Genomic DNA, 24,082 nt, shown 5'->3' with positions numbered 1-24,082 from the left:
TAGGTTACTATGCGAAATCTTACTAAGGAACTTAAGAGTTTTGAAGGTATTTGCCATAACTGAGTAATTTTATATTCATTCTCATTTTGCTATGATATTGTAAATCCCTGCATAGGCTGGTTCACGACTTGTATAACCGCCAATGAAATAAGTATTATTCTGGATATACATAGTAATTTTCACCTTAAATTCTGTACCTTTTATATTTTAATTTTGCCTGCAGCTCGTAAAATTTTTATATATCTTTTTCTGTATTTGACAACTCCTTTATTGAATGTATTTATACAATTAATCTAAGTTAATTATTGTTATGTTAATAGTGCTACATTGCATTTTATGTGCATGCCGGGTTAATATTTTAATCCCTTATTTACTACTGTTTCTTATAAATTTCAACGTAAACAGATTCACCCAAATGCAAAATGCAATGGGGAATTGTAAGACTGTTAACACTAATATAACACTAATGTATTATTTAACAAGGCGTGATACGCTCTAATTATTATAATGTATTTCTGAAGAGCTTGAGAAAATTTTTCATCACGTGTCTTTTTTCCCCTCTTATTCTGGAGCATAAAATGTATGTTGTTAGTGTAGGAGAGATCGGCCTTGCTTAACTATGCAAGTTATAAATCGTTAGACTCCTTCCATTACACTTCAACAAACGTGAAAAGTATGTGAAATGATTATTAATACGAGTACCAAAGAAATCATACGCAGTAACTAGGTCGTAGTTAACGCATGTCTTAAAATATTTTATAGGCATTCATTCCGTAGTGGATCTCGTTAATGTAATACGAAATTTGCGTTTTAGTTTGAGGTACTTGGCACGCAATTATAATTATTTCTTGCACTGTATGCGTTGGTCTGCGATACGCAAATTTTGGCAAGTCTGTTTTTGCGAAATTAAGCTTATAGATTATTATTTACCTTGTGTACATTGCTGTGGTACCGATAGTTCTGAATGATAGAACTTAGTGTGTATGCGTGCCTTTACGGCTAACGTTGCGTCCTCACAACTGTTGGGAATATTGTGTTGCTATTTGTAGTACTTATACTTGATCGCAAACTACATGACGGTTTGCGTAAACAAGAAACGTAAATAAGCGTTTCGTTTTGCGATAATATGCATTCCAGTTCAATTGATATAAGCATGTATTATGTTGCGTTACGTTTTGAACTTTTGCAAAGCGAGGTATGGAATTCTGTAACTGGATTTCATTTACCCAACCACCTTTGTGCCAGACTGCACATTATTTGACATAAAGATAATGTACAACATTATGAGCAATTCCACGCCAAGGAAAATAGGGAGTTTTCTGACAGAGTAAGCAACTTTTACAGCGCAGAATTCTCAGGTTTTACAAGATACCGAACATCTCTGTAAGTACTTGATTTATCCCTCTCACATGAACGTGACAATGTTCTTTATAACACACTAACTTTCTTTATATATTTAAAGTCATAATGTACTCGCAATATTTTTCGAATTAATGCACCATTTCCAAACAGAACATTAATATTTTCAGTTGTGGTAACAATCCTTACTGACTCTTGTAAACCTGGCACGGAAACCTTTCTTTCTAATATTTAATTTAACGTGCACAAATAGTAAGTACTTCATTCCCTGTGTGCACAAAAGGCGTTATAACTTTTTACACGATTTGACTTCAAGACTTATCACGAAAAGGTGCATCCTGTCTATATTGAATGAGGCATATGATTTAATGAAGTCGAGGGACTGTCCTTTGGGAAACTAAAACTCTAGACCGAATTTTGTTCTTCAAAACACGCGTTTTAGAATAGTTTTAATTTTCCCTATTGTGACTATCACACCCTGGAATGTGTCAGTAAGATGTACTGCTTTCTTCAAATTTAAATATGAAATTTACGTATGAATAACGCAGCAATATTAGGCATCTGTGACATATTTTCATGCAATAACTTTGTTTCGTTCCATATAGTTTTTTCTCTTTGGGTTTTCTTGAGAGAAAAAAGTTAGTATCTAATATTTCTTTAAAATTTTATGCAAAAGTAATTGTGAAATGTAGACGAAATAAGAGGAAAATGGAAATCAATAGCGATTTTCATCTCCTACCAACATAGTACTGAAAAGTCCTTTTATGCTTATTAACTCAGGATTTTAGATCTAGATTAAATAAAATGAAAACTTTAAGTTTTACGTCCCACGTTTATGCCGGCTAGGCTAAAGGAGACAGTGATGATGAGAAATGAAGAAAATGGTGGGAAAGGTGAAGAAGGAAATGTTTTACTACGTCGAACATTTTTATCTGTGGTTCTTTTTTCTCTTCTTCTTTCTCCTTTTCTTCTCTCTGTCTCACTTCTGTGCCCGTAACAGATATCTATTTGTTTTAATTTTTCATTGAGAAATGTTTAAGTTTCTCCTTACATTAATTATGAATCTCGCTTAGTTTCATTTATATTCTTTCACTTTATTTATACTAATACATGTATATTTTGAAAATATTATTTTTCTTATGTTGTTGATTTTAATACGGGAGAAAGGAAACGAAAAGAGAAAGGGGTGGTCTTTTTACCAGACACGATTATGGGATAAGAAGGGGTATATTGGATGTTCTAGCTGCACGGTGTTAGCTGTGTTAGATTTTGTGTATAAGTTAAATAAATCACCATGAATACAATCAACCACAAGTGTTTTTGTAATGAAGAAATAACAACATGAAATGTGAAATGTCTTTAAAAACTGTTGAGATTTGATACTCGACCAACTGCACATTTTCGGGTACATCTTCAAACATACAGTAGCCACAATTATCCGGAGGTAGGATTTTCATATTTAAAAGAATGACATTCTCAAGAAAATGCAGAAGTATTTTAGTCTGAGACAAAGGAATGAATGAAATCTTTTACTTCTACTTCTATTAGTCATGTAGATCTGAGTCTGTGGAAAAGTACTGATAGGAATAAGGACAATGAATTATGAATATTTTGTAGAATATTCCACTCTGATATCACAGGAGTTTCATCTGGCCGTTTACTTAGTTCTGAAAAAATATAGAGTATACTGCTATACTATGTAAAATACCTGTACTGTCCCTGATTTGTGATGACAATCAGAATCAGAAGTAAAAGTAAAATTACAGTAATGGATTTTTATTAAGAGCTTTCAATTAATGGGGAAGTATAACTAGTTTTATTTTAACATTTTTTTGCCTTAAAATGCTTGTCCAGGTTAATCCTCTTCCACTTCAACCTTGTGTAGAGAAATGGAAGAACATAATTAGATTTTGATTGTTTATTCTAGCATATATCAAGCATAATTTATCGGATCTAGGCCTCTACGATATGTCGATATATCGATATCGATATTAACGCATACCAACGTTCGATATCGTAAATATATCGACCTCAATATATCATCATCCTAAATTCTCGATATCGATCTTCGGAGAGGCGAGGTATATGGAGCCCATAAGACTTGCGATAGGTGAAGAAAAAAAATTAGTTTTACGATAATGTCTTCTAATGACAATTGGAGACTTTGGCGCAAAAAACCGTAAAGTCTAAAAATTGAAAGTGTAAACGAGATATTTTCACAAAGTGTTCCATACATCCGTTTCCTTTCAAACATGCACATATATACTAGGCCAAAAATAAATCTACGAGTATTTTTGTTTCTTTCGGAAAATAGATTAAGGGGAAATGGTCCCTTTTCAAAACGGGATCCCCTTGGATTTGAAGGACCACATTAAAGAAGCGAAACTCTGCCGATACATATATGACTTCGAAGTATAAAATATGGGTTTGAGAGAAAAGGGTTGTAGAGTAAATGCGTCTTTGAAATGCCAAAGACCCCGCACAATCCTGACGAAAATTGGATTTCAGTGGAACTGCTTGAAACCGTGCTATGTTGTAAATATGGTGTACCTGAGAAGAAGTCTCAATGGGCACAATCACAAATCACTGACCATTTTGCAACTACAGGGCCACATTTTGGCTAACAGCAAAAGCTAACGTTATTTTGGATTTCGGTGGAATTGCTTGAAACCTGATATGTTGTAGTTATTGTAATCGTAAGAGAGAGATTCAATTTGTACAACCATTAATTACTGACCGTTTTGCCACTACAGAATCACTTTTCTATAAGTGCTGAAGGTAACGGTATTTTGGATTTCGGTGGAATAGCTTGAAACCGTGATATGTTGTGGATATTTGATCGTGAGATGGAGATACAATTTGCACAACCATTAACACTGACCGTTTGGCCACTAGAGGATCACTTTTTTTAAAAGAGCTGAGGGTAACGGTATTTTGGATTTCGGTGGAATTGCTTGAAACCGTGAGATGATCTAGATACCGTTATCCTGAAAAGGTCTCACCAGGCGCAGCAGCCAATGAATGACTGTTTAACAACTGTTTTTTTATTTTTTAATTAGAACAAATGGTAACGATACTCTGGATTTCGGTGCAATTGCTTAAAACTGTGATATGTTGTAGATATAGGGATCCTGAGAAAAACTCTCAATGGATACAACCACAATCATTCGATAAATACGAGGCCACATTTTTCAAAACAGCAGACGGTAAGGGCACTCTGTAATTTTCGTAGAATTGTATGAAACTCTGAAAAGAAGTAACCCAAAACCCGGAAAAGGGATGGGCAGAGTAGCGACAAACACCATTTAAGAATAGAAAAATTCAGATATTTTTTCTTGCGGGACAAAGAAAAACCCTGGAAAGCCGTAGACAATTTTTCTCAGGATAACGACTACTACAACATATCAAAGTTTCATTCTTTTACATCGAAATCAAAATATCGTTATACCAACCTGCTTTTAAAAAACTTTATCCGTAGTGTCCAAACGCTCATAATTCGATGATTGTGTCCAATAAAACTTTTCTCGTGATGAAATCATCATCATATCTTAGCTTTACTCAACCATACGTAAATTCAGAAATCGATTTTCTCGGTTGAATTCAGGAAAGTGGCCCTGTAGTGACCAAACGATTAATGATTTGTGGATGTGTCAATTGATAGTTATTCTCAGGGTGACAATATCAACAACACATCACGATTTCTGTCATTGTGACCGAAACTAGAATATCGCTATCTTCGACTCGGCTGTTTTCATAAAAGATGTTTCGTAGTGACCAAACGGTCAGTGATTGGTGGATGTGCGAATTAAGACCTTTCTCAGAATCACAATATCTATAACATATCAAAGTTCCAGTCATTTTTTAAAGCCAGGAACTTTATAATGTAAAAATCTTTTACTACGTCGAACATTATTATCTGTGGTCCCTTTTCTTTCTCTTCTCTCTACTCTTCTCCCACTGTCTCACTTCTGTACCTCTATCAGATATCTCTTCGTTTTAATTTTTCATTGAGAAGTGTTTCACATTCACCCTACATTAATTATGAATCACGTTTCGTGTCATTTTTATTCTTTCAATTTATTGATACTACTACATGTATAGTTTGAATTAGAATTGTGCTCATGTTGTAGTTGATTTTAATACGGGAGAAATGAAAGGAGAAGATAGAGGGATTGTCTTTTAGCAGACAGGATTATGGGATAAGAAGGGGTATATTGGATGCTCTAGCTGCACGGTGTTAGCTGCCACACTATTTTTTGGTGTGTATAACTTCAATATTTCACCATGAATAGTATCAACCAAAAGTGTTTTTGTAATAAAGAAATAACACAATGAAATGAGAAAACTTTTTTAAGAAACTGTTGAGATTTGAGAGTCGTCAAACGTAACACTTTCGGGTACCGATTACCTTCAAATATCCAGTAGACACAATTATTTCGAGATAGAGAGCTTATGTTTAAAAGAATGGCATTCTCAGGAAAACGCAGAAAACGTTTAGTCTGAGAGAAAGGAAGAAATGAACATTTCGTTTCTAGTTCTTTTAATCTTTTATTATCTGTCAGGAAAGTAAGTGTACACCTATTCTTCGAGTCTGGCATTCCTGTGCTCCATTCACGAGAGTATGAGAATTAAATCAATCAATTGTTTACTCAGGAGCAAGGAAAAAATCTGCTCTGAATAAGACATTGCAGAGAGGCACAAGCTGTGAATACAATTATTGCATAGTATAAATAAAGTACGACACGGAAAGAGAAAGCCAGAAACAGCTGCTAAACGGAGAAAAAAGAGTGAAAATTCTTGAAGTGGGAACATAAAACACAAATAGAATAAATACACCTCATCACGTATCAAATTTTCAGTCATTATACAGAAATCCAGGCCATCACCATTTTCGGATAATATCAAAAACTGGCCTCATAGTGGCCAAACTGTCAGTGATTAATGGTTGTGCCCATTTAGACTTTTTTACAGACTCACAATATCTACAGCATATCGGAGTTTCACTCATTTATACCGAAATCAAGAACATCATCTATTTCTGTTACAGTCAAAAAAGTAGCCTCGTAGTAGCCAAACGGTCAGTCATTAGTGGTTATGCTCATTAGGACCTTTTCTCAGAATCACAATATCTACAACATATCAAAATTTCAGTCATTTTACAGAAATCCAGGCCATCACCATTTTCGGTTACTTTCAAAAACTGGCCTCGTAGTCCCAAACTGTCAGTGATTATTGGTTGTGACCATTAAGACGTTTTCTCAGAGTCACAATGTCTACAGCATATCAGAGTTTCAGTCATTTTACCGAAATCCAGGCCATCACCATTTTTAGCTATTTTCAAAAAGTGGCCTCGTAGTGGCCAAACGGTCAGTCATTAGTCGTTATGCTCATTAGGACTTTTCTCAGAATCACAATATCTACAACATATCAAAGTTTCAGTCATTTCACAGAAATCCAGGCCATCACCATTTTCGGTTACTTTCAAAAACTGGCCTCGTAGTGGCCGAATTGTCATTGATTAATGGTTGTGCCCATTTAGTCTTTTTCTCAGTGTCACAATATCTACAGCATATCGGGGTTTCAGTCATTCTTAACGAAATCAAGAACATCACCTATTTCGGTTACATTCAAAAAGTAGGCTCGTAGTGGCCAAATGGTCAGTGAGTAGTAGTTATGCCCATTAGGACCTTTCCTCAGAATCACAATATCTACATAATATCAATGTTTCAGTCATTTTACCGAAATCGAGGCCATCACAATTTTTGGTTACTTTCAAAAACTGGGCTCGTAGTGGCCAAACTGTCAGTGATTAATGGTTGTGGCCGTTAAGATGTTTTTTCAGAGTCACAAATCTACAACATATCAAAGTTTCAGTCATTTTTACCGAAATCCAGGCCATCATCATTTTCGGTTACTTTCTAGCAAGTGGCCTCGTAGTGGCCAAATGGTCAGTGATTATTGGCTGTGGCCATTAAGACATTCCTCAGAATCACAATATCTACATCATATCACAGTTTCAGTCATTTTTACCTAAATCCCAAACATGACGATTTTCGGTTGCTTTAAACAATGTGAGCTCGCAGTGCCAACCGGTCAGCGATTAGTGCATGCGCCTTTTAAGAGCTTTCTCGGAATTAGATATGTACCAAATATCACTGTTTCAGTCATTTTCACCGAAATCCAGACCATGTATATTTACGGTTACTTTCAAGTAAGTGCCCTTCTAGTGGCTAAATGGACAGTCATAAGCGGTTGTGACCATTAAGACGTTTTCTCAGAGTCACAATATCGACAACATATCACGGTTTGTCATTATTGGTATTAGGATGTCAACTTTCAAAAATTTGGGTTGGTCTTTTCCCTCTAAAACCGATTTTCCGCAGAAAATAGAAAACACCTACTCAATAATTGTGTGTGTCGTATCTACATGACAAATTTTATCAAAATTTTAGTAGTAAACTTCGGATGTGTTACTTGTATGTACCTTCTCTTATTAACACCCCCCAAAAATACATAACAAAATCAAAGTTATTGCGGTAAAATGCATGTTACAGTAAGTTACTGTACTTTGATTGGAGAATCTTTTTCGAGTCAAGTCAAGTTTTAAATAAAACTTGCTCCACTTTGCCTCTGCCATTCCTAGAAAACAGGATCAACAGCGTCAGGTGCAGACACGAACTAAATGTCTTCAAAGTCTGCTACACAAGAGCATGGGCGAAACCAGGTGGTGATCAGGACGATTGCCCACCAAAAGGGGAATCTTTCTTATTTTATATATAAAACCATTGCAGAGTTTAGAGCTCGTAAAAGTAGTTCTAAGTAGCAGTATTACAAACCACCGACCCCCAGAAGTCCATCGTAGATCCGCCTCTGAACAAGAGTATGGTTGAGTAAACACTCATTATTCACATTCAGTTTACATATCTCAACAAATAAACAATATTTTCATTCACTTCCATCTACTACGGCATTCTGCTGAACTGTAATGACTTTTTATGTCTAAAGATAATCATTCATTTTTCAATAACTGTAAATGATTAAGTTCAATAATTCACCATGAATAGAGTCAACTAGAAGTTTTTTTTGTAACGAAGAAACAACAACATGAACTGTGAAATATCTCTTCATAAACTGTCCAGGGTTGAGAGTCGACAAACTTTACTCTTTCCTTTACCGATTACCTCGAAACCGCGGTAGCAAGAATTAGCCCAGCCTAGGGGACTTATGTTAAGAAAACGAAAATCTCAGGAAAATCCAGAAGTATATTCGTCTGAGAGAAAATGGAATGAAATCTCTACCTTGTAGTTCTGTTAGTCTTGTAGCTCTTATTCCGTATCAAAGTACTGATTGAAATATGGCCAATGAATTATGACTATTTTGTAGAACATTAAACTTTCATAGCACAGGAATTTCAATTTCGGCTTGTTTGGTTGTGAAAAGTTATAGAGTGTATTGGGATACTATATAAAGTATGTGTAGTGTCGCTGACTTTTTGATGACAATCAGAAACAGTAGTAAAATGTAAATTACAGTAATAGTTTTGTGCTAATAGTTTTGTATTCAAGGGGAAACGGAAAACCTACTTTTATCTTAACATTTTTTTTCCTTAAAATTTCTATTCGGGTTCAAACCCTTCCCATCATTGTATACGGAAATGAATAATTTATTTAGAATTTTGTTGTTGATTCTAGAATATTTCAAGCATCACTTCTCGGACCTAGGCCTGTGATATGTCGATACATCGCTTTCGTCGGTATCTATATTATCATACATCAACATTCGATATCCCAAATATTATGGGCATGAATATATGATTCTAAATTTTCGATATCGATTTTCGGGGGGGGGGGAGGGCGGCGAGGTATAAGGGCCCACTAAGACGGATGAAGAAATTAAACTTAGTTTTTACAATATTGTTTTTTAATCATAATATCATTATTACCACAAATTGCAATGTAAATACATCCATTTGCAAATTTTCAATATTATATGGTACAATTCCTAGGCGTCAGAACTTTCCTGTTCCCTGAAAAATGAAAAAATAAATCACCTGCAAAACCAACTGCTTCGAACTTTGACTAGAATTTACAATAAGAAAGTTTTTAGTCTCTCTCTCTTGGAGATTTCCACCTTTTTTGGCCTTTGGGACCGCTCATTGACAAAACGTACAGACATGATTGCTATAGGGAGAGTCAGAGATTTTGAAAAGGAAAGAATTATTATTATTATTATTATTATTATTATTAGTATTATTATTATTATTATTATTATTATTATTATTATAACAAAAGGGTTTACAACTAGGATCCCATTTCCTTATCTCGCATGGGAGAGCCACAAGTCTGCTACGCCACTGGTGTCCCCTATTCTGTGTTTGTCTCTTTTTCGTTTCTTGTAGCTATTTGTTTATGTGCTGTCAGGCTTCTATATGAAACCTTTAGCCTATATTATATAAATTCTTCTTTTTATGAGTTTCTTTTCTATGTTTCTTGAACTGCTTAATTAAGTTATTTTGTAACTTGTGATGTCATCCAACTCCGTCACAATAATAAAATTGTCATTCTTAACCCTGCAATACGCGTGTGGATTTTTGTGACGTGGATAGTCGCGCGGGCTACCACTGTAGCACATTTGGTTTTATTGTATTATGTTGCATAGCTTGGTTAATATTTCTGTCTTTCTTGTAGAGAATGGTTTTTATAAACTGTTTTAAGGGTTTTATACACAATTTGAGAAATATGTTTATTTTAAAAGCTATGTATATACAAAGAAGACCAACACCATTCATTTTTTCAAAAGCGATACAGCAATAAGGCTGTAAAAGTTATTTGTATATATCAAGAAATGAACCAATCCGGCGCATTTTAAACTTTTCTTCATCTTAAACATATGTGTTAGAATTCTTTAAAAATTAAGTATAATTTTTCAAAAATTTTACAAATATTACAAATAAACGTATTATCCATAAAGCATATACCTTTTCAGCATAACGAGTTGCTGGTATCAAAGTTTGATTACGATTTTGCATAATTTTACATATGCTATTTACTCTCATATATTTTTCTTTTTATGTTTCCGTATTAATGTTCTTCTAAGCATGTTCTGCACACAAGTGGTGAGTGGTCAATGCACACTTTCCTTCAAGCATTGACCACTCATGAAAAGCACCAAAATGTCAATAAGGGCACGTACAATCTCGTCTTTAAATTTTGCATCACGGTTAAGTACAGATCTCAATCTAACACTGTCAATGTAAATATTTGTAAAGTCAACCTTAAGTCTCAAAACTTTTGCATCTAAAAGCACTTCTAGATATTCAAGCTCCGATAACGCAGACCTACCCCCATCTTTAGGTCCTGGAAAACAAAGCAAAATATTATGAGCACGAACGCAAATATTACGAGTAGGAGTGACTTATTTCGATTTGAATTTGTCTTTTACTACATAATAATTTACTTCAGAACTGTCTTTACTACTATTATCAACAGGCATCAGCGATTCCTATCGCCCGGAATTCTCAGTAACATCTTCTGAATTTTCACTATTTCTGTGTCCGAAAAATGAATTTTTGCGGTCTCAAAATGCTATCTATCGCCATCTAGGAAACATTCCTAATCAGAATTGGCATTTTGCAAACTCATTGACCATCTTATCAACACTCAAACTATAATGAAAAAACTTTGACCCTTTGGAACACCCGTGACATCAATAGTCGCGCGGGCTACACATGTAGCCCACTAAATTTTCAAGCAGAATAACAATGAGCTCCTTTCGATTTTACGTTCGACCACACACTAAACACGCAGAATGATGGTTGATAGAAAGGTACACAGACACGCTTTGAGTTATCATCTCGAATTACTTTGCGGCAAGGAAAACAAAAACGCTGGGCTACAATAGTAGCCCGCGCGCGTATTGGAGGGTTAACAATTCGTTTTATTCTATAATTTCCGGTTTGCCACACTGATATATTTGTGACAAAATTGAGGTTTGGTCCAACGCGATTCGAATTTGCAACCGCCGAGCTTTCTGGTTTGCTTGCTATCACAGAAAAGGAGAATTGCAGGTAGTCATGCACTTTTGGAGTCATGTATACAATGTAATTTATTTTTTAATGAGTGGTCTTTGGATTTTTTCCTAAATCGTTTTGATAAAAATAAAATGTGTTTATATTATTTGCTACTAGTCCCATTGAAATAGGTTTCTGATAATTCAATAGGTTCTCTTAATAAAGTAGTTGACAACAAATTTTCTTTCTTCGTTCTGTTAGCTAAATTAGATTCTAAATGTATATAAATTGGTGATATGACTGAGTAGGGTGTTAAGAAACCGTTTGTTTGCCTTCCTTGTCGCTTAAAAATTATTAGGTTTGACTGCGAAGTAAACCAGAGTGGTTCTTCAGCTATTCGAAGTTAATCTTTGCATCAGGGTAATGCGAATTTAATAACATCTGACAGAAATGAAGAAGATCAACCAGTTGTTAATCCAATGGTGGATATGGGATTATTTGGAATGCGAAGGATGCTGAACAAGATTTTGTCACTTTTCCTGAAGATCGTCCAAATTATGGTACTTCTTCGAATACATCGGATAACAAAAAGAAGTGGAAAATAAGGAAGGACTTAAAAGGAAAAAAGATATCGTCCCAAAATGATGGAATGTACTGCAGCTGTGTGAAATAATGTATTTGACAGTGATTCTATCACTTCTGATATTGACTTAGAACAATCAATGAACTTTCAAGATTTAATAAAGAAAAATTATAAACAGTGTCGGTTTGTGATGATAATGCGATTTCCAGCGGCAACTTTGAGAATAAACATAAAAGCAATTTAGGAAATTCTGAGAATTTAGATTGTTGTGATGGTGCGGAAGTTTTGGAGTGTATCAATGCGTTGAGATCCGACATTTCGTATGTTACCAATGATAAAGTGTGTTGTATTAATACCTTTAAAGCGAAATTACATGTCGAAGAAGAAAAGCCATTCAAAGAAGCTCCCTTTCCGGTTGCTAAAGTTAAAGATTTTTTTATAATTGCGTAGAAGATCTTGCGTCATAGTGTGCATTAGTGGAAGTAGATCACTCTAAATATAGACATGTTTGTTTTTATTGAGAAATAAAAATGGTACCCATCTTCCCATATGAAATATTTGTAATGCTAATAACCTGATATGTGACGATGATTATCTTTTGCCTAAACTGAGGGATTGGTTGTCTAGTTTAGCAGGGAAGCGCTGGTTTTGTTTCGCTCGATTGGAACAAATTTTATTTTCAAATTTTCCTTGATAAAAACTCGAGAGAGTTCAGTACGATTTTAACTGCTCTTGGAGGTTATCAATATACTCTGGCACCAGTCAGTGTAAAGACTTGTAATTGAAATAAAACCCAACAATACACTGAGCAATACTATATTTTTAGTGAGATATGTAACAAAACACAAAAACACGTAACAGTTTCGACACAATAACTGTGATTTGATCAATCTTCCATGAAGACACAGTTATTGTGTCGAAACTGTTACGTGATTGTGTGTTTTGTTACATATTATCACGTAGCCTTGGTGAGTGTAATGTGTTTTAGTACAAAATGGAAACAAGGCCTGATAGAATTGGTAGTTGTATTTTGGGTAGAGCAATGTTGAAAATATTGAAGGATACGAAAGATCAAGGCGCATGTATTTACTTCGATGATGTTTTGATTTTCGGATTGGGTGGAAATGTAGAAGAGGGTCCTTAAATTAGTTTTAGAAAGATTAAGAAAACATGGTGTTACTATGTCACCAAACAGAAGTTTTCTTCTTTAGAAAGATATTAAATGTGTAGAAATAATAGCAGATGGGAAAACATTTGAGATTGATACATCGAGAATTGCAGCGATTAAGAATATCCCTCCCCCTCGTAACAGACGTGGTGTTCTGAAAATTTGTAGTATTTTTTCTTAGTACTCGAGGTTTCCTAGAGAGTTGAAAAAAGTGATAGCACCCATTAGTGAACTCAAATCCCCTAAAAATATTTTTGTGGACCCATGAACACCAGAAAACTTTAAACAGATTGAAGGAATTATTGATTGAAAATGAGGTTTGAAGACGTGTGATCTCTCGATGCAGTATTTTGTGCATATCGATGGGTCACAAAAATATCTAGTGTTACAATTAGATAGTATAATAGCTTAGTTCCCATTGCTGTTTTAGTGAAATTTAACTGAAACTGGGCAACAAACAACAACATACGAAGTGGAGTTTGTTACATCGGCAAAAACTATGTAAGAATTTCGCCAGCACCTAGTCAATAACTTCGTAGTTTTCATTCAAAATACGACCCTTATTGGATACTTGGAAATTCCAAACGACTTCTTAAATATAAGCCTTTAGTGGAAACACTGCTAATTTAATTTCACTGTTGATCATATTATATCCAATGATAATGTAGTAGTTGATTTTTAACACACGTTTATTATCGCTTTGAGTTTGAGCAAGTGGACTTCCCAGTTGGCCTTGATATTATAAAGAAATATTTCAGATTAGCGAATAGCTAGAATTTTTTTCTCCAAAAAGAACAAATCGTAGTTTTGCAGAGAGAAGATGAAGAATTGACAAACATAATGGGAAGAATTGAATTCGTAGAGAATGTTAGAAATTATATTATGAATAATGTAATTTTAATGAAAAAATAGAGCATTATTGTTTCCGTACAAAACTAATTCCTATATATTTGTAGCGATTGATCATTGAGTTATTTCATTATCAACATTTAACACTCAGGGATTTTTCATACACTTAAAAGGTAATGAGACGCTGTTCTTGGGATGCAACAGTGCAAAATATGAATGAATATGTTAAAACTTGCCCTAAATGTCAACTGGTAGAATAATAATCAAAAGAAAATAGGACTTTTAGTTGTAAATTTGCTACTAGACTTTTGAAAATACATTTGACCGTTAGAATTGGTCCTCTCCCTACTATCAATCCACAAGGATTTATTCTGATTAGGGTAGATAACCCCTCACCTTTTGTCTTTCTTGAGACACTAAGGCTTTAAAATTTACAATCAATTTATAATTACATTCTTGAAGTGCTCAGGGGACTTGGCTTACCAGAGCCAATTTCGACTGACAATGCATCAGTATTTGTATCAAATCAATTTAAGACATTCATTTTTGGCTTGGGTATTGAGCACATAAAAATAATCACGCACCACACTGAGGCAAACCTCTCAGAGAGATTCGGGGATATCTTGAAATTTTCTCTTCATTCTTATAGTTGAGATAAGCAATCCAGCTGGTTTGGGTTTATCTCTGTTACAGTTTGCTCTTAATCTTTGCGAACTTTCTGCTTTCAAAAATATAACATACGAGCTGTTTTATGAACTTCCGATTATCACCGTACTAGAATCGCGATTGAAGATTAATAGCACACAAATTATGAATTATAATAACCCAAAATAACTCTGAAATTTAGACTCGAACTCTTGTTAAGATTTTTTTTTTGCTAAAATGAGAATTCTATTATTCGGAATTTTCTGACTCCGAATACAGTGTCGGCCTTTGATTTGGAGAATTGGAGAGATTCCTTAAGAGGATTTCATGTTTTCTAGATAAAGAAATATTCCCTAGAAGAAACGGAAACATAGGTAGCAATTGACTTCCGAGAAATCTTGTTTGGCATAATTAATATAAGTGTCAGGTAAAGGTAAATTAATCAGTAAATGTACTTGAATTGTAACCATGTTAAAAAGTAAATATCTTTTATTATAAATATATTTATAATATTTTAATGTTTAAAATACTTTAACTGTAATTTGTTCGAAGAAATCATAATTGGAAGTAATGTTTTAAAATTAAATTTTAAATTGTTTAGCGCAAAGCAATAAAATAAAAAATTCAAAGTAAAGGAATTAAACAAAATCATTTAAAATGTTTTAGAAATGTGAAAATATTAGTTTTAATGTAAATTAAATATCCTTTATGAAGTAAAATTAAAAATTAAAAACTAGATGAAATTTAAAGAATGGATTTGGATTGCTTAAATTTTACACTTATGTAACAATTATTAAATTTTACTATGGTGTCTTATTATTCTACATTTTGTTAGTTTTTCAGCCATCATTATGAGTCGTGCTCTGCTTTCGAATAGAAAAACACTCGTGGAATTTTCTCTCGAGAGTAGAATAACTGTGGCGACGTTACCGTAAGCATAGGATACGGCACAGAATTTGGACAGAATTTTTATGTTGTCAATGGTCCGGCTGAAAAATTGATTGATGAAAAGAAGAACTATTATAACTAGAAAGGAACTAAATAAAAAGGACTCTTATGAACTATTAATAAAATTAAATATGCATAGGACATTGCAGAAAAGAAAAAGGAATAACTTAAAAACAATAAAAATAGCATTGTTTGTATGGTGATAATTACTAGAATCAAAAAATGATTTTTCTCAACTAGCTATTGTATGAACGAATACTTGTACGTTCAAGGTCTCCAGCTGCAAGAACGCACCCGAATGACGTCATTCAGTCATGTTAGTTTTCGTTGCGAGCAGCTCGTGGTAGTAAGGTCGAGTTGAAATGTAAGATTGGAACTGAAAGATCATATGTTAGAAGATAATAGGTATTCATGTCCCTGTTCAATCAATGGAATTACACGTAACAAATTTGGATGATAATTTTGCTTTCTTGTTCGCCGATGAATTATGGTAATTTAAAGGTCACTGCAAAGTTTCGAATCAAGTATATTTGGCTGTTAGAAAAATATTTACTTTAAATTTCTCCTTGTTCGGCCGAAGTCGTTCGTTGATGCACTTTGGGCAGTACTAAAAGTTTTTCAGTGCAATAGTAGCGGATCCTTAAGCCCGTGTGTAAAATTTGGTAAATGCATTGTAATTTATTTTTTAAATGCTGTCTTTGGACCTGTTTTTCTATATCGTTTTGATAAAAAGAATATTTGTCCATCGGATTTTCTATTAGCCCCATTGAGTAAGGTTTTTGACTGTTCGATAGGCCCTGTTACTAAACTATCTGACTTCAAATTTACTTTGTTATTCTATTAGCTAAATTAGTATCTATTTTTTATAAATTGGTGATATCATTTAATATGGTGTGGAGGGGCCGTTCGTTTGCCTTGATTGTCGTTTAAAAATAATTGAGTTTGATAGCGAAGTAATTTCCGGAAAAGGTTGATATTTGCGTCGGACTACAGTAGAATTTACTGGAGAGAATTTATTTCGTTAAAGCTTTTTTGGAGCAGTGAGATAAGTACTCTAACTTAAAATTAAAAGTAGGCTTTGCTGCTATTACAAAAGCTTTCATTTATTATTATTATTGTGGTGTAATTTATTGTTAACGTTATTATCAGCATTAAATTGGTATTGTAAATTAAGTTTTTTTTTAAAAAAAAGTTAAGCTGAAAGATAAATTATAGATTATATGCTCTTAGGGTTTGCCAAAGTACTTGGTTTCAATACTTGAATTGGTCATTTCGTGAACTTTCGAATATTTTTACTTGAATTATTCTTTGTTAGGAAAATAGTAATTGTCTATCCTTCTTGAAGCATGTTCTCAACAAGCGCCCTACAGCATTGTATATTCAACTTCGAAATATTTTCTTATTACTCTACTTATTGTTAATAGTAATCGAAAGTTCTTAGTAACGGCGGGAAGGAGTGCTACTATGGAAAGCTGCGCCCTACTACATTCTTTTGTATGAAGATTATGTTTAACGCAAGACAGGCAAATTAACTACAAAATTATAATTTTTGGGCACTGCAATAAATTACTCATCATTGTATGTGAGTCGTGTAAAACTTGCTAAGCAAAATAATATATAAATGTCCAAATAGGGTAGTCAATTTTTTATGATTGCTTCCGTGAGCTAAATTACTCTTGGACTTAAATCGTTTTCTGTTAATACCATTACTTCCCTGGCCGATCGCTTAAAAGGAGAAAGAACATAAGTAGGTTGTGGTCAATTCGCTTTGACTGGTGGGACTAGATCTATATCTGAAAATGACAACTTATTCATGAAAATTTTATTCACAGGTAGATTCACGTAATATTACAAGTATAAAGGTAATTTGGGACTCTTTATGCTGATTGGGGCCGCGGTAGCTCAGTGGTAGAGCGTTCACCTCTGGTGCATGGGGTCCCGGGTTCAAACCCTGCTCTCGCCAAGTGAATTTTGTGGTGGACAAACACCTTGTTCGTGGGTTTTCTCGGGGTTCTCCCGTTTCCTCCCACTTTCTTCATTCCACCATTTCATTCATTTCTCATAATCACCGTCTCCTTTAGCCTAACGGGCATAACCGTAAAACGTAAAACTCAAAGATTTCATTTCATTTTTCTTTATGCTGATTGTTTAATATTTGAATATGCGAAACTATTTTAAAGCCAAATTTATCTTGCAATGAATTGCAGTTCTCTAAACTCCTGTAGTGCTAAATTATCTTTTAAATGTTCGTCTTAATGCAACTCTTACCCACTTTGAAATAAGCACTTCATAAATCATAAGCAGGAGGATACAGTGTAACAGGAAAATGGACATCCGTTTATAAAACTAGAAGCGACATGGACAGAAACAAAGGTTCAACCTAATAACTCATCGTTCCTTCGTTTTAGGAAATACATACGACACTTGAACAGTACCTAAAAATAAAAAAAGTAGAAGACACAAATCCACAAGCTATAGATATCTAGAACTCAGCAAATAAATTCACTTAGAAATGTGATTTCATTGTCAATTTAGATTTGGGCTACCTAACACATTCAGAACTTAAACCAAAACTTCTTTTTGTAGCTTGTTTACACTATAAGATCCCCTTTTCCATTTGAAATGTTCAAGATAACCCCAGTACCTTTATTTCTTACTGGGTCTGGGGTGAAACTTATATAGCACACAACCTCAACCCAAGATGGACGTATTTTTAGGTTTTCTCATATTTGGTTTTGTTTCGAAGATTCACGGGGTGGAAATATATCTGGTAACGAATGTTGACACGAAATCTTAACCCCACCAAGTCGGGTGTCGTTAACATAGCGGCTTGAAATTTCGGCAAATATTTTCCTTGTAAAGACGTTTGCAACGATTTGTTACTTACCCAATTTGCAATTTGAAAATTTCAAGTTGATTCTCTATAGCCCTATATGAGAATGGCCCCAATGGACCTTTTATTGATAAAAATCTAGGCCTCTCATAACAACGAATGATAGAGCCCATATTCGCACTACTTTCGAAAGATACTACTTTCGAAAACTAAATGGACACTCTTAGTACGGGAAAATTTCGTAAACGTAAAACATTTTAGTCACTTCCTCTCCTCATAGGAATTATTATTGAATTGCATCATACTAATCAATATTAATTTCGAAGATTTAGTTTTATTTTTAGAGGTCACGTCCTCTCCCCCAGCACAAAGAGATAGAGCTAAATTTTACTTCAACGTTATTACAAGTGCTACTAGAAATCCCCAGAATCTTCAAATCGAACACTTCCTGTTTCTCACAGAAACATGTTAACTCCTATTAAAACATTTTATCCTACCTTAGGCCCATACTTTAAACACCATTTGCTAGACCTTCTTGGAACCGTAACTGGGAATTTTTCTTCTGCGAAATTCATTGCGCCTTCATTACATATTTTTGGTGTATGAATTGTAGGATATCAATTGTAATTTTTAACACTCATCACTACTCCATCATTTCTCGTGTCTGAAACAACGTGTGTTATGTAGTTTTCTTTTACACTTTTGAAGGAACCTACTTCTGAAACTATGCATTATTTACGGGTGGTGCAAATGGTTTTGAAATTTTATAAGCATTTCGATGTGGAGAATTATCTTACAGTTTGTCAATACAGCTCGTTATCTATATATACTGAAGACCCATTGACAAGATTTCAAATAATGATATATATATATATATATATATATATATATATATATATATATATATATATATATATATATATAAGATATAAAATAACCTGTCATTTCCAAGAGTCCTCGGATAACTCTCATTCTTCTTTGCATTCTTCCAAGTTTGCTTATGTATACCTGATGTGCATACGATCCTGGTTTGGCGTCTTGTGCAAAACTAAAATGAAAGAAAATATTAATATGCTTAAGAAACACATTTCCATACATGTTTATGAGTTATTTTTTACTAAGAACAATAAAAGCAACTTCATTGATGTATTTTGCAGTGTGCAGTCGATTAATATCCCTTAAATGAATTTTCAATCTATATCTTTTACAATAGTTTGGGGGTTAGAGCGTTTCTTTAGCTTAATCGGCTAGAGCAAAAGAAATTTATAACAAAAGTGTCGTCACTATCTGAGTCGATGTATTTTGGAGGGGTAAACCACTGACATCTGTTAAGGTAATTTTCCATCTATATATTTTGAAACATAATGCGGGCCGAAAATACCCGAAAATACTTGATCTCTAAGTAGTTCAATGAAAGTTACAAAAATAGGGTGGCAATTATCTTAATCAAGGTAATGTTGAAGGCGTAGTCAATGCTAGGTTTATATTATTGTCTCCAAAGAAAATTAATATGTTTTGTCCAATTCCTTCGACATTGAGATCTCGGAAATCACAAGCGCTAGAAACGTGCCGTTTTCGTTGGTCGATTCCAAATTTTATGTATTTTGTCCAGTTCTATTTGAATACTTAAAATATTTCATGACCGTTATTTCTTTATTACATTTTCTGGGGTACACTGGAGGTATTGATTAAAAAAAAAACTAAAACATCATATTCTATGAGTTACACATTCCAACACCACATAATTGTATACAATAGTAGTATATCTCAAATCTTGCAAACAATGCGACATATTGAAAAAAATAATTGAAAATATATTCCGTTTCTGGTATCAGTTGCCGACTTTTATCAAGACGTCTTTTATTTGTGTTTGCAAATGGATATTTTGAGGAACGAAAACGAGATTCATTCTCATATGTGAATACTGCACTCTGTAGAGAACGCAGGTTCAGCTAGTGTACTTTAAACCAGTACGAAAACTCTGGAATTTTTTGAGCTTCGAAGGTACAGCAAATCAAATTTTTACTATAATTTTGCAACTATCTTAGTCGGTGTTGTTTGGGGTGTTCAGTCCATTGATGCTACTTAAGTTTCAATCTACATATGCCATCAGAGTATGAGGTGTGAGAAGGCTATTGAGATTTTTTAAAACCCGAAGTGGATCAAAAGAAATCTCAACAATAGTGTCGCAACTATTTTAACCTACATTGTTTGCAATGTCCAGTCCACCCAATCACTTAAATTGTTATTCATACAATATATTTAAAACAGTGCCGGATGCCAACAACTCATGATTCTTTTCAACCCCGGATAGTTCCAAATTATAGTTCACCAATAGCCTTAGAAGAATCCATGCCATGTTAAGTCAATTGATATGACAATTGAATTTTCAACCTATAAATTTCAAGTCATCCATGATGAACACTACCTTTACGAAGACGCTTATGAGTCGGATGGGGAGAATGGTATGCTACAGGGAAATTTAGAGGTATGTTGGTGGTCGTTCATTACTGAAAGATCCACTCCTATCGAATAGGTCTAAATGTAGGTGCTAGATGAAGATTGTTCTGGGAGAAGTCATCAGTTTTCCAGTAGCCAGATCAGCAGAAATCATTAATTCGTCCAGAAATAATTACAAAACTAGTTATAGGCGTGGTGAGAATGAATGGAACAGCTGGGATACTACTGAGCTTAAGGCAATGTAAAAAATACCCTATTTGTCAATAGTTTACTGACAGTAGTAAAATAACACATGTACAATGGTCTTTGGTAGGTGAAGTATAGTTCAGAAGGTAAGATATCCCCTATTCGGATCTCCGGGGGCTGAGTGACTTGGTAAATACTGTTAGAGTACAGAGTAAAATTATGAGGAATATAGATAACTAAAAAGGGAGAAGAGCAATTTTTTATAGTAGATGAATAGAACATATTAGAAAATCCGAAGGAAGAAATGATGAAAATATGATGGTAATATGATCTATACTAACAGGAGTTTATGAACATAGATGGGAAAGTAATGTGGAGTTGAAATGCGAAGGGTATAAATATAATGTTTTAATTAGGTATTGAAAGGGACGGTCAATCCGTACGGGATTAATTGTTGCTAAGAGCTAATTAGAAAGATTTGGGATACAGGAGAAAGTGTACAAGGAGATGAAGTCAATGGATCTTCAGAGAAATATGAGAATATGACGTACGCAGTATAGAATAGAAATCGAAAGGTAATCTGCAAGAAAATGAAGTCTAAGGAAGATGGAAAAATATATTGAAAACTTATATGAGAGTAGGAATAGACTATATGGTCTAGACGTCGAAGAAAAAATTAAATAGACGAGGATGTTAAAGGGTATCTTATTCTTCCCAACTTGGTTAGAAAATGAATAAACAAGATTACAAAAGGGAAGTGAATCTGCATAAATAATATATAAATTTAATTCGTTATTAATACGGGAAACAAAATAAAGAGAAAGTTGTTTCTACTCTGAAATGAAATGAGTGAAACTGTGTAATGGCCAAAAATTGCCTGAAAACGACCATGACGGTTAATGAATCTAACGAAAAGCAAAAAGGTTCCTTCGAATACTCAATAGAATGTTATGTAACAGAACGATTTAAAGAGCTGAAGAGGAACTGTTAGAGTTAATGAGGGATAACAACACAAGCGATACAAATTGATTGCTAAATTAAATGTTTCCGGTAAAAAGAAAGAGGCATATCATGTAGTTACTGGTTCAGAAAAGACATTTTGCAGCGCGAAATGAGAATTGTGTTTGGGAATTCAGATAAATATTGGGATGCAATATCGGAGATTCATAAGAAACTTATATATATAAAGAAACAAGTACGAGTTAGAATAGAGAAGGGAAATACAGTAGAGAGTGAGAGAATTTATTATAGAACAGTATGGGGGGAACCTCCCGGAGATATTTGGTCCCTGGCTACGTGAAAGGAAAATTATAACAAGAGTGTCGCACATATCTTGTCCATATCGTTTCCAATGTCAATTCTTTCATAGCATTTAATTCAGTTTTCAACTTATATAATTTAAAACGTTATAGGCTGTTTAAAATTCCCGCAGAATTTTTAATCCTCCTCGGAGCAACTTTCAATAATAATATCACATCGATCTTAATCGATGCCGTTTGCAGTTTTCAGTGTAATAAAAACTGTATATTATTATTATTATTATTATTATTATTATTATTATTATTATTATTATTATTATTATTATTATTATTATTATTATTATTATTATTAAGAGTTTTTCTATAGGGGAAGAGATCTCGTTATTACCACCATTGTCATTCTAAATCTTGCCATAAAGTTATTTTGAGGCATCACTGGGCATTTTATACATCAACTAGTTCTGTCTTTTTTAAACATAACATACAGTCTCCGTTACTAGAACCATTTAAAATTATTAAACAATTTAGTTTTTAATAAATTTTTAACTCTATATTTGAGCACATACATATTGCCAATATTGAGCAATATTAATTTTCATATCTTCTTTTATTGTTCACAGTAGAGTATTTTTCTCAGTACGGGTATTGATAAATTGATATTTTCGTTAGTTACCACAAGAAGTTTCGTCGGGTAATGACGTTAAGGGTTCTTATTTACTTATTTATTTGCAAATTGGTTCATAAGTATTTTTATTTCCATTCTATTGAGAAAATGTATTTATGTTATAATAAAATGCAATAGAATCCACTCCAACTTGGACCAGGCCATATGTTGTCGTTCAGCTAGACAACTTACTGAAAAGGGGTTTAGAATCAATTATTAATTATACATTAAACGAAAGTCAGTGGACGCAAACAAGTTTACCCATACGAGTAGGTGGTTTAAGCATACGAAAAGTATCTGATTTGATCTTTCCTGCTTTTTTGTCTTCATGCCATGGAGCAGTTTCACTCGTCTCCAATATTTTACATAACACAGTTGATGAAGTGAAAATTGCCCATTCCCAGAGGCACTAGAGATATGGAAAGACACATATAACGAAATTCCACAGACATAAGGAGTACAAAGGAAATGGGATGACATATTATTAAATCAGATAAGAGAAAGGGAAATAGTTTCAGAAAATCTTATTGATACTGCCCGTCTTAAAGCGCTTCACAATGAAGAGTCCGGAGCATGGTTGCAAGTACACCCTCAAAAACATAGGAACATTTATGGAAAATAATATCTTTGAAATAAGTGTTGCCTTACGCATTGGCATATGTATATGTCATTAATTCATGTGTGTATGTAAGAATCAAATGGATGCTAAAGGTCTTCATGCTTTGAGTTGCATCAGAAGCAGTGGGAGATTTTCACGCCACGGAGAACTAAACCAAATTTTAAAGCGAACTCTCGCCAGCATAGACATTTCTAGCATTTTGGAAGCAAGAGGAATGTTACGGGATGATGGCTAAAGACCAGACGGAATTACTTTAATTCCCTGGAAAACAGGCCAACGTCTAGTGTGGGATGTTACATGCTTAAACACTTTCGCACCCTCATACATAACATTAACCAGCGAAGAAGCAGGAAGTGCAGCCGAGGCAGCTAGTAAACGAAAGCATTTGAAATATTCCAAATTAAAAGAAGATCATTTTTTCATTGCTTTTGCTACTGAAACCATTGGTGTTTTTAGTAAAGAAACAAGTAATTTTTTTGACAAATTTGGGGTCAGATTTA

At 33.9% G+C, this 24,082-nt stretch overlaps 1 protein-coding gene across 1 annotated transcript in view; it reads right to left on the bottom strand.

Moving 5' to 3' along the window:
- The window catches only part of LOC145668190 (sodium channel protein Nach-like), a 141,169-nt gene that overhangs the window by 4,207 nt on the left and 112,880 nt on the right, over nt 1–24,082 (bottom strand). Inside the window, exon 7 of the mRNA XM_081735834.1 lies at nt 19,333–19,442. Coding sequence (XP_081591960.1) covers nt 19,333–19,442 — 110 coding nt within the window. The remainder of the gene's footprint in view (nt 1–19,332; nt 19,443–24,082) is intronic.

Source organism: Thermobia domestica, chromosome 1 (assembly GCF_964235325.1).
Source record: "Thermobia domestica chromosome 1, izTheDome1.hap1.1, whole genome shotgun sequence".
NCBI lineage: Eukaryota > Metazoa > Arthropoda > Insecta > Zygentoma > Lepismatidae > Thermobia > Thermobia domestica.
This window is presented reverse-complemented; position numbering and strand designations above follow the sequence as displayed.